General features: G+C 34.9%; 1 protein-coding gene and 1 pseudogene across 1 annotated transcript; one reads left to right on the top strand and one right to left on the bottom strand.

The window, feature by feature from the left end:
* Positions 1-4,152: 4,152 nt before the first annotated feature.
* Positions 4,153-4,835, top strand: LOC148198973 (uncharacterized). The gene has a single exon (XM_088114400.1). It carries the CDS (start codon positions 4,214-4,216, stop codon positions 4,634-4,636), a length of 423 nt encoding a protein of 140 aa, XP_087970526.1. The 5' UTR covers positions 4,153-4,213; the 3' UTR covers positions 4,637-4,835.
* Positions 4,836-10,988: 6,153 nt separating this feature from the next.
* LOC148198972 (uncharacterized) lies at positions 10,989-13,883 on the bottom strand (annotated as a pseudogene).
* Positions 13,884-17,709: the final 3,826 nt, after the last annotated feature.

Below are 17,709 nucleotides of genomic sequence, written 5' to 3'. Positions count from 1 at the left end.
ATTATCTCGTCCTCAAAATTTGGATTTTGACAATTTGGCTCGCAAATAATCGATTATTTAAAGTAATAATCGATTATCTTAAGTCACAGCGTAAAAAAAAAAAAAACTTTTTTTTTAAAAATTTTTTTTTTATGGAATCTGTCTTTGATTTTTAAAGGGAATATTACTTTTAGGGGAGTAATTTTTAATGAATTAAAAGGATCCAAATTCTTTTTATGTTAACAAATTTAGGGGGAGCATAAAGATTAGATGTTTTTCTGATTATGATAAGAAATTGAGAAATCTATTTTTGATTGACATATTATGGGATAACTGGTACCTATATAAGGGGAAGATATATGAGTTTGTTAGATATCTTGTTTTTATCTCTATTATGGATTAATTAATATTGTTTGTACTTCTTAGTTAGAGTTGAATTTCTGTTGTTCTTATATTCCAAGAGGTATTCTGTTCTTTCATGTTATGAAATTTCAATTTTATTTCTGTTTTGAAATGCATCAATTCTTTTGTTGAGGGGGAGAAAAATTTGAGGGGGAGTTTTTCCACTTTTTTACTTTTTGCTTATGATAAAAAGGGGGAGAAAACTTCTAATTTAAGTAGTGCAGTTATTACTAACATGTTTGTAAGTATGAAATCTGTGCAGGAAATTAGAAATGCTTTTAACAAGAAGATATTTTTGATCATCATCAAAAAGGGGGAGATTGTTACCAATGAGGAGCATTGGTATCTTGAAGCTACAGTGAAATTTTGATGATGATAAAAGCTGAAGAATTGAAGACTCTAAATGCATCTTTGTTAAACGCATTTTGTAGAAACAAATGTATAGGATAAAATGTAATGATGTAAAAACTCTTAGAAGTTTTCATATTTAGTGAGTCATTGCACAAATAATCGATTATCAAGAGCAATAATCGATTATCACAAGCCAGTTTAGAAGAGATTTGCTTGCGCAAATAATCGATTATCACTGTTTTATTTAATTCTGTCCAAGTCTCTGGAATAATCGATTATTGCTCAGGATAATCGATTATCACCATTTTGAAAACCCCATAACGGACACAAATAATCGATTATCACTTATGATAATCGATTATCAATGGCAGTTGGGAGATGTTTTTTTAGATTTTGACCTTGCACGAAACTAGGCTTATAAATAGAGGTCTTCACAGCTCTTAGAAATAACTTTTCAATTGAGAGTATTAGAGCTTTGTGCCTAAGGGAAGCTCTCTGTGAGTGAAAATGATCTATGCCATTTTGAGAATACAGTTTGTCTGAGGAAGTTCTCAAAGTGATAGAGTGCTCTTGCCTGTCTTGTGAATAGAAGAAGCTCGCGTTTTGTGTGTCAAAGGTCGGAGCGGTTCTCTTCAAGTTGGCTGAGCAGGTTCTTCCGTTCGTTTGTCGAAGGAAGGTGTTTTCTATTCTTTGCTTATTTTGATTATCTGATTGTAATCTGCAAACTATATTTTTAGTGAAAAAGGTTAATCACTATTTATAGTAATTAATGACTGGACGTAGAATCTTTTGATTCGAACCAGGATAAAAATTCTGTCTTGATTTTCTTGATCCCTAAACTCTTAGCACATATTTTAACTTGTGTTGTGATCGTTACACGCTTTCCGCTATCTATATTTTATTCCGCTGCGCGACTCTATAACGGTACCGATTGTTCCGACAATGCTCACATATAGTAGTAGCTTTATTCGTAATAACTTTTTTTTTTGTTTTGTGGTTGAGATTATCACTTTGTTTATAGTTTTGATTTAACTATATTGTATATAAATTTTTAAATTTATGGTTATTTTGGATGATAGTAAATCTTCCTTTCTCTAACTAATCTATTATATTAAATCGATGACAATTATATAGTTTAATGTTATATTTTGGATGATATATTTTTTATATTAAATTAAGTAATTATTTAATACTACTTATAAATAATTATATTAAGATTAAATAATACAATCATTATATTAAAATTATAATTAAATAGTTTCTAATTAATTTATTGAGTAAATTTTTACATTGACAATGAACATGAAAAACTATTGTTTTAAATTGGAAGACTTTGTTTTGTTAAAATTTAACAATAGAGAGAACTCATTCCAGTCTAGATAGTTCTTCACTCAATCATTTTGTTGCATGTAGAGATGGCATAAAAACCCGTACTCGCGGGTATCCGCGAATAAAATCAGCAATCGGTATTTAGTACTCGTGGGTAGCGGGTATCTTAATACCCGCTTGTTAAAGGATTGGGTTCGAGTATCACATTATTTGTACCCACGGGTACCTACTATCCGTCTGAAAAATGAAATTACAATTTTATCCTTCATCCTTTAAATTATTTTCTAAGTAGTTGTTGTATCCTGTCTCTACCGTCAAACCCTAAATCTTAATTTTTTCTCCTACATTTCACTCACATTGTCGTCACAGAAGGAGAGAAAAAAAATGAAGTTTAATCCTAGGGTTTCCTCTAGTCGTTCTCCACAGATCTCATCGTCTACCATTTTCAAACCCTAAATTGGGTCACAAGCAGCGCCAACCAGTCATCTTTGTCGCGTAAATCTCGCAAGTTCGTCATCTTTCTCTTGCACAACCTGCAAGAAGAATCCAAACAGAGATTCCAAAACAAAATTGCAACTTAACCGCGGCTCTAGGGAACCAAAAATGCAACTTGTGCCACCGCCACCTCCTTTGAAGGAGCCACCATGAGAGCGCCGCTGCAGAAGAGAAGATGTAAAACCCTATCATCACGAGAGAACGTCCAACGCGGGGAAAATTTTCATGCAGTCGCCGCGAAGCATCTTGTCGTGGTTCAATTCGCGGCGCAAACTCTCTGCATTTTGGAACCCTAATTTTTTGGATGACAATGAAGGCTGCCACGTGGCATCCTTCCCCTGCTTTCGTACCGCACCATATGGGGAGGAAAAGGACCACTACTCTAAACTTAAGGAATAAACCTTAAAGAAGGGTTTGGGCTTGGCCTATTTTCAAGAAAAAAATTAATAATAAAAAAGGTGATTTAGACTTTTTGCCCGTTTTCATAAAATAAATGATTTGAACATTGGCCCAATTTTGTTTTAGAAAATTATGTTTTTTTTTCAATTTAATTTATTTATTTTTAAAAAATCATAAAATATTATTTGTTAAAAAAATTTACGAGTTGAAACGAGTATCCGCAGGTTGGAAAAAATCCGGAGATTTTTTTATACAGATATCTGACGGGTTGCGGGATGGGTAAGGATACAATTTTTTACATACAGATTGGATTGAGGTATCATACTATCTGTGTCCGACCCGACTCGTTGTCATCCCAGTTACACGTCACAAACATGCAATACACTACATACTTTTTTATTAAGAATATACTTGATTTAGTGTACTTAAGAATATTTTATTTAAGAATATTTTATTTATTCAAAATAATTGGACCAAAAACAGAACAACGGAAACGTGTTATTTTGTTTTTGTACGAAAAATATTTTTCTTATTAATTATTATAATATATAATAAGAGCAGTTAAAATCTATATCAATTTCTTACATATCATGGAACTAAAAAAAATTTTCCAAAAAATTTTAGAAAATAATTATAAATGGTGAGAAATAAAGAAAAAAAAGTATTTTGTGTTGGGCAAATAAGAATTTGAAATTGTGTGGCAATTACAATTGGAAATGTTTGATTGAGAAGGAGAGGATTGGGAGTTTGACCCGATCCATGAGAAGTGATGACAATTTAAAAACCGTAAACCATACGAATCAATCAATGATTGGAACTTGAGAGGTTTATGTTGAAAAATTGTAATAAAACAGTTGTGGAAATTTGAGAGCAGAAAGGTTAGCAACGCGTAAAGACAGTCTGGGAACTGGGAAACGGTAGTTGGAAGTAGGCTGGAAAACCGCCACACACAGACAGCGATACCTCCCTCGACCTCCAACCGACACATGTACTTCACAACAACCTCTGACCTATTATTCTATATCTTTTATTACCAAATCATGCATTAATTTCTTATTTTCCGTCTGTTTTCTTATTTCTTCTCTGTATGCAACAACATTATTCTTCCCATAACTTAAAATACACGTCCCACACCGTCCAAGCCAATATACAACACAAACAACAACATTTGTTCTCTCTATAAATACATGTTATTATTAGGTCACTCCTACAAAACATAATCAACAACAACTCTCGGTGTGGTGCTTATAAACATAGGATGGCTTATTCCGCTGTTAAAGTCTATGTCGTGTTTGGGCTTTTGGCCACCGCATGCTTAGCACAAGCCCCTGGACCTGCACCCACCCAACCACCATCAGCAACCCCATTACCACCCACGTCAGCACCTGCCCCATCACCTACCGCGAACACGCCTCCTCCTGCGGCTGTACCTGCACCAGCACCAGCACCACCCACACCAACACCAACACCAACGCCATCTCCTTCAACTCCTCCACCAACTTCTTCTCCTCCTGCACAGGTCCCAAGCCCAAACATCTCATCCCCTCCTGCACCAGGCCCATCAGGCGCAGCTCCAGAGCAACCAGCTTCTGAGCCTCCTTCCGCAGCATTCTCCATAAGCAAGGCGTACATTGCTGCCACCGCTCTTGTTGGGACCTTCCTTGCCGTGGCTTTGGCTTAATTACAAAAACTTTTTCCTTTTAATTATGATTAAGAGAAAATATTTGATTTATTTCGGCTTTGGTAGCTGTTGAGTTCCTCTGTTTAATTATCTTATGTTTTTTCGTTTGTGTTTTCTTTCATTGCTACATGATTCGGTGATTCTTCTCATTCCTGTATCTAGATCAATGTAAAAACGCTTCATTCTTTTTTTCTCATAATTGCCTTCTTTCCTATAAAAAAATTGCTCAAAATCATGATTTTCAATTGCTGTTGATTGCGCTCATTAATAGGTCATTAATCGTTATTAAATACTTTTTAAAATTTTGTTATTAAAATGATTCGTAAGAGATAGGAAAATAATAGTTTGGTTGACTAATAAACTTTTACAACTATTTACTGGAGGTGGCATTCAATGTGGCATATCATTTCATGGTTTTATTTTCTAATTGTATCATGATATGACATGGTAACAAATTTTTTTAACAACTTTTTGAAAATAGACTGTGTCATTATCTTATTGGTCCATATATTTGAAATAGACCAATCACAAGCTATCACACAGACGTTGTAAAAAAGTTGTCAAAAAAAAATTGTTAAAAAAATATTTTCCTTTCTATTTTTAAATAATACCTCCTAATTTCTATTTTTAAATTCCACCCTTGCAAGAGGGGAAAGTGAGTGAGGGCTTTTGTTTAAAATTAGGGTATTCTAGGTTTTTCAAATAAGGAATCTTATGAAATTCTTGAATTTTTAGATTTTCTTTTGGGCATTGATTGAGACTGAACTCGTCTCCCTTAACAACTGAAGAATCTCTTTATTTACCATCCTTCACGCTAAAAGCTTTAAGTATGTCATCAACATATACAAAGCCCTTCCTTTTGAATATAATCTTTCACCCCAAGACAAACTTTATACCTCTCCATATCACCGTTAGAATCCCTTTTGGTCTTAACTTCATATATCTTAAAATTCAAATTTTTGTGATGAGTGCATATTTATGTCCACATTTATGCTTTAAAATTCAAATTTTTGATAGGATAATTGTGCTTAAATGATTGATTTTAAGTGAATTTGTGATGATTGGAATTGTTGGGTTTGGGAATTAAAGAGACGTAAAAAGTGAGTTTTAGCGCATAAAATATTCTTGGATGTTCTTACGTTTATTTGTGCAGGTGAAATTATAAGTTCTATTGGTCCAAATGGCAATTCAAGGCCCAAAATCAGATTTTATTTGGAAAATAATGTATAGATGGACCAAACAGGCAACTTTTACCCTTGCACCTCCCAATTTCCCTACATACACCCTCTTCTCTTAAACAGGCCCAATACTAAGCCAAACAGTAACCATATTCTAAATACACCTCCTAAATTTACCTACCCATACCCTTCCTAAGTTAGACTCCACCAGATCATGCCACGTGTCTAAATCCTCCCCACACAGATCTAGCCAACCACATGCCGCCACATCAGCCCTAACCCATGAGCATCATCTTCCACCTTCTCCACAGAAACCCTAGCCGCCAATGCCGTAAGCCGCCGTTTCGCTTCCGCCGTACCATCCTCATCGCCGGCCAACTTCTTCTCCCTCCTTTCTCACCGGAAGCCCAACGTCACCACCACGCCACAACCTCCGTTCATCTTCTCCCTTCTCGGAACCAAATCGCGCCACCATCTCCATGCCGCCGTGAAGTCGCCGCGCACTCCTCCTCCTTCATCGCGACAGAGAGCGTCTCTTCTTCCTCGCCGTTGCCCAACCACCATGCCGCACCGCCAGACCATGAAGCGCAGCGCCGCAGATCGCAACCTTCAACGCACATCACCATCATCAGACCACGCTTCTCGCGCATCACCTACACTCAGAAAAACCACACAGCAAAACCCAATTCTTCCTTGCGAAATCGCGTCGTCGCACAGCAACCGTCGCGCTCCACGCCACTCGCGCCTTGCCACTACAGTACCACTATGCCACCGCCACGGTCTCACCTTCACCATGGTCTCGCCGTCACCACCATGAACCACGAGTGCGCCACCTTCTCAGAACCCAATCGCGCATCTCAACCGCAATTCGTGAACTTCTCGCGAGTTCCATCTTCTTCGCACCGCCTCAATCACCGCCGCATAATTCCGGACTCCGCCACTTCTAGTAACTTGCACTTGGAAGGAGGAAAACCCAGAAAAACCAGATTCACAGAAGGCGAGCTCGAACAACGATGCAGGAAGAGGCACAGGAGCTCCCTTTCCCTAATCTGAAACCCTAATTTTGGGTGGGAAAGGGGATGACACATGTCAGTCTCCCATTGACTGCGAAAAACTGGTCAAACAGAATTGATTATGGTCAACTAAGGGGTTCAGTTGCAATTTTGGGAAATTCAGCTGGGGCTAAAATGTAGATAAAAGAAATTTCAGGGTATTTGTGCAATTTTGGAAATTCAGAAAAGCTAAAAGATAAAATTCAGTTGTTGAATTAATTTAATTTGGGAATATCAACAGAAAATATCTTCAAAATAATGTTATAATTATCTAAATCTTTTAGTTATTTGGAAGATATAAGATAAAAGATTCTATCAACTGAATACTTATAGTCCAAGCCCAATCAAGCTCTATATAAAGAGACCCAAGGACTTCACTTAATTCATTCTCTCATACTCCTTTCACTTTTCTTTCATCTTGTATTCAACTCCATTCATGGAGAGCTAAGCATCTAGGGCTATTCTGCTGTAATTCCATGACGGATTATGAGGTTACGTTCAGTTAATGCAATTGTTTACTTTGGTTATTGATTTAAGTTGTTCTCTCTATGTCTTTCATCTCTCTATCTTGTTAAAAGCAAAGATTTTTGCATCATAATGTGTTTGAATCTACATGCATATTGATTATATAAGTTCTAAGGTTTCTAGGTTTAATTGAGAATTTACTTTGATTTAATTTAGGAACTTTCATATGATTAAATGGTTTTTACTATCAATTGAGAATGTACTTTGGTTAATTAGTAATAATTTCATCTATAATCAATTGAGAATTTACTTTGATTGATTAGCTTTTAATTTGCTTACGAGATTTAAGAATAGACATGATTAAACACAATAAAATTTGATTGAGAATGTACTTTGGTTGAATTTATTGTGAATAATCTAGAAATGTTTTGCATTTGATTGAGAATTTACTTTGGTTAAATGCATGATCGCCCTCAAATTAATTAAGAATGTACTTTAATTAATTTGAAACTTAAACAATAATCAATTGAACAATTATCCGTGAATAACCGATGATGAATCTATCTTGGAAAAGCAGTGGAATTAGCCTATTTCATCGTAACTGTTTTTAAGTTTCTTATTTGTTCTTTAAACATTCTTAAACCATTACTTTTATTCATAAGCATTGCATTCATAAGAATCAGATATTCGAAAGCAATTCCGTGTTCGTTGGGAGACGACTCAGGGTTACTTTAACCCTATCTACTTTATTGAATACTACTTGGCAATACTGAAGTTACCTTGAAAAGTAGTATTAATTTGATAGCTTCAACGACAGCCTGTCACCCTTCCTTTTGAATATAATCTTTCACCCCAAGACAAACTTTATACCTCTCCATATCACCATTAGAATCCCTTTTGGTCTTAACTTCATATATCTTAAGCGCCAATCCAAGTTACACTTTTTACACTATTATAACTGCTACTGGATAACATGATGGAGGGACTACAAATGATAATCATTGGGTGAACAATAAATATGTAAAGCAATGGATAACATCTTGGGTGTATTGTTTAACTTGTTTAAAGTCATATTGTTGGATAAATAAAATTGACAAGAATATTTTTATATAATTTGCACATTATTATTTTTACACGTGACATTTCATTAGGAGTGTTACAGTTTGAGTCATAAGTAATGTTGAAAATACTTGTGTAATATAATTTATTATAGTTGAACCCTTTTAGGTTCTCTTAAAGGGGAAGTGAACTTAGACCATCTTGAGTGAACCTATAAAACAAGTCTTCATTATATTGCATCTGTTATGTGCTTATATTGCAGTAGAACTTATCTGGTTTCGTAGGGATGGTCACAATATTGAGATGGAGAGAGAGAAGGAGGCTACCCCATGCGTGAAGAAATAGGACTTCTCCCTACACCACCACATTCCTCATTTACCCTTCATTTATTTTTGTTAGAATATGATGTTGGGGCAATATTTGATTAGAAAAAAATTCAATCAATTTAATACTATAGGTAGCTTGGAAACATTTACAAGTTCAGCTTGTGCTACTTCCATGGGAAAATTCGCAGCTTGATATTCATTACACCTTGTATTTCTCTTCCCTTTTACTTTTGGACTTGCTAGAACTGTTTGTTTGCTTGATTTCCATTTTAATTATGAACTTCTTGAGGATTTAGTTATCTCATCCTTAAATTTGATAACCTCTTTAATATCAATGGCTTTGAACTTTGTGACCACCTAAAGACTTGTATTGTTGTTTTGGATATAGTTAGCCAAGGCTTTAGAACATGAGTTAGCCAAGGCTTTAGAACATTACTTGGTCACTTGTCTAATATTCTGATAGTTAGTATGATATTTAGTTCAATATATGTATTAATGCTACAGGAGGAAATAAATTCACCAATTTAAGGTTGGATGCTTTTTTAATTAGGTTTAATAGGTTTGGAGGTCCCTATATTTGCGGGCTCGTTTCAATTGGGTCCTCCAATTTTGGAAGTGATCAATTAGGTCTCTAATTTGGTCAATTTGATTCAATAATAGCATTTTCGTTAAATGAGGTTAACGACGTTAACTTTTTTAACAAGTGGCAAGTTGAGGCATCCAGGTGGCACCGTTTTAGCCGTATAGGTGTATTTTTAACATTTTTAAATTATTGACAAATAAAATAAAAGCAGAATAATGAATAAATGAATTTTAGAAATATAATTATAACTCATTAAACCAAAACAATGTTTCCTATTTTGGGGTCAGGTAGCTCGTGTTTGGAAAATTGGGGAAATCTGCGAAATTGGGGAAATTAGAGAAATTAGGGCTCATCCTTGTATTTGAAGGTCAAATCCCTAAATTAAAACTGTGTGATAGGAGGTCGAGGTTGTAGTTCTACGACGTGGCTGGGTGTAGTGCTTGTGGTTGTTGTTGTTCGAAGACGATGTCGAAGGAGCACTCTTGCTATTCATCGAGTTGCAGTGCCAGGCGGAAGGAAAATGGTACGTCTTCACCGATCTGCTACTGTGGTCAAAGTTGTGTGGTGAGAACTGCCAAAACTACGAAGAATCGGGACAAGCAATTTTGGGGATGCTCCAAGTATAAGGTATGTTAGATTCAACTCAACCTAATTAAGTTGTGGTACTGTTTGTGAGAACAAGGTGGTACTCCCTAATTAAGTTGAATGTTGTCTTTACAGAATGGTGGTGAAGAAAGTGGTTGCAACTTCTTCAAATGGTGCAATGATATTGGTGGTGACGAAAGGGGTAGCTTCTTCAACAGTGAAGGAAACAAAGAAACTTTGGTGAAGAGTGAAGACATGGATAGTACTAGGAAAATGATAGTGAATTTACAAAAATCAGTTTTCATTGCTCAAAAGTGGATGAAGGTGTTGATGTTGTTGGTGTCTGTTTTATGTGTAATACAGATAGTTTTAGTTTCAATGTTGATGAGGAAGGGATGATTTCTTGTAACTCTGTTGTAGGTTTGGTCTGTTGTAATGAAATTAATGAAATGAATGAAATGGAAGAGTTGTTATAAATCCAGTCCATATATTGTGTACAAAATTACTGCTAAATCACAGCATTGTTATAATGCTAAATCATCTTTATAGAATAAGCAATTTCAATTTATGTTGACAAGACGCAAGATAGCCGAAGCACAAAGACAATCTCAGTGGCACGAGGGTGAGTGTGAGGAGGGTTTAAACTTAAAGAAAACATATCCTGTTCAGACCACAGATACATTGCTGAGATATTATTGGCTTCAGCTCTACTTTTGAGAGCTTTGAGTTATGAGCTGCTAACATTTTAAATTAGACTCATCAAGTTAAGTAGTTTGCTTTCGATAAAAGGGGGCAACCATGGAAAAATTGGTTACAGGAAGCTAAACACAAAGATAACAAAAACTTCTTAAAGAACTCATCACTGCAAACACAGGAAGCTAAAGACAAAACTTCTTAAATAACAAAAGCTTACAGCAAACTGGTATGAATCATTCCATAAAAGCAAAGATAACATTCCATTAAAACAAAGATAACATTACATCAAACTGGTATGAATCACAAAAGGTTCAACATCAGAATTTTTTACATCATTACAAGGTACAAAAAACGACTGCTGCAAGAAGTTTTGTTTTCAACATCAGAATTTTTTACATCACTACATCATTAAGGCTGATTTGATGAATGTATGTTTTCTTCATTTGTTGGGTTGCTTTGTTGTGTTTGGTCAGGGTTGACTTCACCATCTTGGGTTGATTTCTGGCAAGAAGTTCTGTGGTGACCCAGCTCCTTACAAATGCCACATCTTTTATGCATACCACCCTTCCTCATTCTTGTTTCATCCCTGACTAACTCCCATTCCTGCAACCTTCTTTTCTTCTTGGGCCTCCCTGACAATATTCTCTTATTTGGAGGGAGCACATCATTATATGGGGTAATTTGCGACATATTCTGACCATTAATTGGATACACAATGGAAGAGTACATTTCTTCATATGTTGACTTCCTAAAACAAAATGGGATGAAGCCATCTGCATCTAAATTCAGAAACTTCATAACAGCCAACGCATGACAACATGGTTATGATTGGCTTTGACCTTGTATGCAACAATACACTATTGAATGCCTCTGACATGTTGTTTACCAAAGTATCACACTTAGCAGTGGTGGTAAACCTTGATCGTGACCAGTATCTACATTTCAAGAGATTAGCAAATATGGGTATCACATTCTGCCACTTCCACAACTATGAATTGAATCATATTTCAAGAGATTAGGAAATATCATCATACCTGGGAGGAATTTTTATAAGGTATTTGAAGGCCTCGAGGTTCACTTCCTTTAATTTTGTCATTTCGGTTTCCCAGGCTTGTGGATGAGTTGTTGTAGCTGCCTTCCACATCATCCGCTTTAGCTGCTTTGAAGGGAATTTTTTCTTGAAATTTGTGTAAAGGTGCCTAACACAAAACCGATGATCAACTGTAGGGAGCACTTCTTCAAAAGCTTGCATTAAGCCCTGTAATTTGAAATTGACAGTGTTGTTAAAGGTCTCATATCAATAATAATGAAAATTAACATACGTATTTAACAATAAAGGGCATGTGAATAACCTTTTGTTGATATGATATGAATGTCAATGATGCATGTACTGCCTCCCCACCAATGTCTTCAACCACAAGTTCCAGAAACCATTTCCATGTTTCTTTATTCTCTACTTCCACAATGGCATATGCTAGAGGTAGCATCTGGTCATCGCCTCTTGCAATAGCAGTTAGCAATTCACCACCATATTTACCTTTTAAAAAAGCACCATCCAGCCCTATAATTGGCCTGCAGGACACAAAACTGTCCTTGCAGGCCTTAAGACAAACATAGAACCTCTTGAAAATATGGCCATCGACATTCTCTTCCACTTCCACCTTCACTTTGGATCTAGGATTACGAGCTAAGAGCTCATTCACATAATCATATATCCTTTTATATTGTTCTTTGAAACACCCATCTACATGGTCTGAAGTAATGGACTTTGCTCTAAAAGCCATGGATCTAGATACACCAACATTTCACTTTCTACTTATCTTGTCACGAATTTCCCCTACCTTGACTTTGGGATTTTCTCTCACGGTTTTCTCCAACCTCTTACTCAGCCATTTTGAATTAAGTAATTTGACTTTGTACTCTCTACTACAAGTGTGATTGTCAACAATAGTCCTTAATTGTCACGTTCGTACTGCATTTATATAACCACAATATGCCATCCAGGGGCACTTTCCTTTAGCACCCATACACTTCACTCTAATTCTCTTCTTATCATTTTTAACACATGTTAGATTTCTCCCATTTTCTACTGCATATGTTTTTATGGCATCCAAAATATCTTGCTTGTTAGCAAAATAAGTGCCCAAATCCCACTTGTAATCCACCATTGTTTTACGCATACTAAATGTTACAAACTTTCCATAACTTTCTTCCTCATCATCTTCTCCATCACTTTCTCCTCCACTAAGCAATTCTTCTGATTCCCAATTATCATCAGACAGACCTCTATCATTGTCAGTATTTATACCATCCTCAACATCATTATCGGAAATACGAGTCTGTGATGGTCCATCATCTTGCACATCAACTGAAATTTCACCAAACCAATTCCCAACTCCATGCCCTACCTCTTCTTGGATATCACAGTCAACTAGGTCATCCATACTAGGAACATCCACATTGCAATCAACATTGGCATCCTCACCACTGCAACTCCAACTATGAACATTAACATCATCTCTTTCAGACTCACCCACATCACATTCAACTTCAATTTGACCTTCTACAACATCATCTCTTTCGGACTCACCCACATCACATTCAACTTCAATTTGACCTTCTACAACATCATCTCTTTCGGACTCACCCACATCACATTCAACTTCAATTTGACCTTCTACAACATCATCTCTTTCGGACTCACCCACATCACATTCAACTTCAATTTGACCTTCTACAACATCATCCCTTTCGGACTCACCCACATCACATTCATCTTCAATTTGACCTTCTACAACATCATCTCCCTCAACTCTTTCTTCTGAAACAGGAACTTCATACTCATCATCACCTACCTCCTGACACTCATCATGAACTTGTTCACACTCACCATCATCACTATCATGCATCACAGGTTGAACTTCTTCTTCACCTATATTATGTGGAACATTTTCTAACAAGTGTACGATCTCAGGTTCACACACTGTGTGAACAACAAATAAATGAACTTCTCCATTTAGCCTAGCTAAGTTCATCATGTGCATGGCTCCTCTATCATCAGACAAAGCCTCTAACCTATCATCTAATACAAAACCCCCCTACACAATACCACAACTTCTTAAATCCATCATATCCAAGTCCTTTTACTACACTGACTATAATGAAGTAACTCCACACGTCTGGGTCAAAAGACAGAGTTGTACTTTCCCCCTCATACTTAAGTGGCCCATCGTTTATGAAGTGACCTCCATGGTGGAAAACAACTTCAAAATGATCCTCCATGTAATACACTATAACAGTATATATCCTATAAAATAATAAGACGACAATACAACAAAAATTATATAAAATTAGAAGCAGGACAAGGAAACACAGGGACAAACTACAACATAACTTAAACAAAAGAAAAAGCACAAGAAAAAAACATGGGGGACCACATTGCAACACCAATATAAAGCAAAACAACAATTAGGGTCTACTACGGCACTTCAAACATGGAGGACCACTTTCAACAACAATTTCAAGAACAACATAAATAACACACTACCACACCACTTCAAACATGGGGGACCACGACTAACCATGCATCATTGTCAAAAATATACAAAGAAGTAAACATTTACTAACCTGGACACGTGCTACACCTCCAACGACCTTCGCGAAACTTTTCCACGTGATTCACCGCCAAAAATTACCTGCTTCTAGTCAAAACCACCGATAGATCACTACAATTTTATACAACGAAAGCTTATGTCTAACTAATTTCTCACGCAAAAGCGATGCTCCCCAAATGCCAGCACAATGCCATTTCTAGCAACGAACCCTAAGTTCGCAGATTTCCCCAATTTCTCAAACACAAGCTACCTGACCCCAAAATAGGAAACATTGTTTTGGTTTAATGAGTTATAATTATATTTCGAAAATTCATTTATTCATTATTCTGCTTTTATTTTATTTGTCAATAATTTAAAAATGTTAAAAATACACCTATATAGCTCAAACGGTGCCACCTGGATGCCTTAGCTTGCCACCTGTTAAAAAAGTTAACGTTGTTAGCTGCATTTAACGAAAATGCTATTATTGAATCAAATTGACCAAATCAGAGACCCAATTGATCACTTCCAAAATTGGAGGACCCAATTGAAACGAACCCGCAAATATAGGGACCTCCGAACCTATTAAACCTTTTAATTATTGTCTCTCTCTCCTAGCATTAAGCAACATATATGAATTCTATTTGTCTAGTCTTTGCTGCTTGGAATTTTGACTTTGATTAGTTTAGATCACCAAGGATTTAACATCAATTTTTTTCCCTTTCTTCCTAACCTTGGTATTATCTTCAAGTTGAAAATAGTTTAATACTTGGTTTTTTAGCTCATTCATGTGATTATGTGATTTGGACAATTAATGAACAAATTTATATTGTAGATCGTTTTACTGTGGTTATGATATTGTGTTGTTGTTAGTATAACTATCTAAGGAGTAATCATGACAAATCATTGACTTTAATATTACTGATAGATTTACTTTTTCTTTTGAAAAGATTTATTTAGAAAGAGATTATATATATTTAACATTAGTCAATCCCATATAAAAAATTGACATGATTTTTAATATAAAATCTCGATACTTGAATTTATAACTTTTTTTCTTATATGATATTTACTTTTGTCATCTCTACTTAATTATTTCCAACAAATAATAATATGAATATAAGTGTAAAACAAAATCAATGTAAAAAAAAACAAAGAATTATTATGAACAAGAACAAATATTTAATTTTCAAAAAAGAAAATTTCAATTGGTTTGAGGTTTTTGTTATTTCTCTACGACAATATGATTAACTATATAAATTTATAGCAATATATAAAAATTTCAATACTTCTCTTATAATTTTTTCTTTAACATATTTTTAAAAATTATTTAATTGAAAATTGCATTGAAAATAATTTTTTTATTCATATAATTGATTTTATCTATATTTTTTGATAATTCGTCTCGCATAGTAATATAGGTGTAATCACAACAACTCTATAGATAAATCTATTATGCAAATTATTTTATTAATGGTGTCTCTTCCATTCATATAGGCAGAACAACCATACTTCCTTACTTCAGTGTGAGGAGGTTGTGGCAGAGTGGCTGAAGACGACCTACATTGGCAGAGTGATTACTGCAATGGCTGGCTAAGTACTTTCCATGATGAATTCATAGAGATATGCAAAAAGCTTTATGCCAAACAACATTTTCAGTCCTTTCAAAAAGAAAAAGAAGGTTGCATTGCATCATACTTACATTTTCTACATTAATCAACAAATCATAAACAGATCCCACCTCACCAATTTATTTTGTCATATGGCTTGTTAGGGATGTTGATGTCAGCTAGACGGCTTGACTCAATTTAACTCATTTCATTTTCTGCTCAATTAGAACTTTATAATTCACCTGATCTGCTATATGGTAACTTAACGATATTTCATTTTTTAATTTATTTTATATATTTATTATAATATAATCAAATGTAGATTAACTGAACCCATTGTTTTATAATAATATATATAATCAAAACATTTATTTATTTTATTATTATTGTAATTATAGTAATTGAAAGTTAAAGTATGTGTATATATAACTTGAGAATCAAATCTAATTTTAATCCAATTTGATCCTACTTAACCAGTAGTTTAAATCAAATCTAATTTAATTAATGTTTAATAATATTAAAAAAAATAATCTAAATCGACTTAAACTTATAATAAGCTAGTTGGCTCTGTTATAATCAATTTTGACATTTCTATAAATTACGAATCCAAATATGAAAATAAGTCAAGCCACACATTTAATAAAGATAAGAAATAAAAAAGTTGAATGCCTATAAATCCATTCTCCTTCTTTTATTTTGACCATTTGTAGCAAGCTACTCTTGTCTTTTACCGACCTGCAGTCAAACCAAGCAAAAAGTAATAGTAATAGTTGAATATTTTTTTGGACAGTTAACAATATTTTGGCAATAAATTTTGGCAATAAATTATGTGTCTCTATTTTATTGGTCCATATATTTGAAATGGATAATCATAAGCTACCACATAGGCTATTGTAAAAAAGTTGTCAAAAAAAGTTGTTAAAAAACATTTTCTATTTTTTATCATTCAATCAACATATTTATGATTGGGACGCATTTATTGAACTACAAAAAGAAAATGTTTTGTTGATAACCTATATTTGTCAACTTTTTGATAACTATACATGGCACATTTTTGTTGGGTTTTGTGTTTAAGCTTTTAAAAAAGGGAAACTTTCTCTTTAAGGGCATTTTTGGAAGGGAAATTTCATTTGGAGGTTTCATTTCATTTTCATTTCACATAAGCATCTTCTTCCTTACGGGCTCTCACTCTCTCCCCATCATTTGGCGGTTTCATTTCACTTCATCGTTTGTCTCTCCTTCTTGGTGTTTCGCTCCCCATCAACGTTGAAGTTGGTCTGATAATCATATTTCCCCCTCTCTAACTCTCTTTCTTTGTTCACGTTAGCACTGACTCTTTGTTTTTGTTGGCGTCATTGTCGCGTTCTCTCTCTGTTGCATTGTGCCTCTTTGTTGCTGTCCCGCTGTCCTGTTCTCCATCAAGGAGTAAAAAGGTGTGTCCTTTGTTGAAAGTTTTGGGTTTTCGCAATGTCGAGGTTGGTATACTTTGACCATCAAAGTTATGTAATTGAACCATAATACACTTCATTGTTAACAATGAATGGTGCAAATACTAAATACTATTAATAAACACAGTTATCCATATAAGAAAATCGATTAAATAACGTCAATCACCCCTTAAAGAACACTTGAGGATAGTAAACTGACCCTAGAGACGTTATCATAGGTGGGGAGTGCAGGTCAATTTTCTTTACAAAACACATTTTGGCCTCTGGTAATCGCTTACAGCTACCCTGTAAGCGATTACTAGTCTATTTTTGCATACAAGTTCTGAAGAAATTCACCTCCCCTACTAGAAACACACCCATGGGTTCCTTGATGCAAAATGGATTGCCCAAAGCACAATTTTCATGCACTTGGGACAATCAACCATCAACAACATGAGTCACCCATAAAAAAAGATGGAAAAAACCACCCTTGAGGATA

Source organism: Vigna umbellata, chromosome 4 (genome assembly GCF_029865625.1).
Source record: "Vigna umbellata cultivar VRB3 chromosome 4, Vumbellata_1.0, whole genome shotgun sequence".
Taxonomy (NCBI): domain Eukaryota; kingdom Viridiplantae; phylum Streptophyta; class Magnoliopsida; order Fabales; family Fabaceae; genus Vigna; species Vigna umbellata.
Note: the sequence above shows the minus strand (reverse complement) of the source record. Positions and strands in the feature narration are given on the sequence as shown.

Bases quoted from the DNA above. Each gene is read 5' to 3' on its own strand.
- LOC148198973 (XM_088114400.1), top strand. From the start codon at position 4,214: ATGGCTTATTCCGCTGTTAAAGTCTATGTCGTGTTTGGGCTTTTGGCC.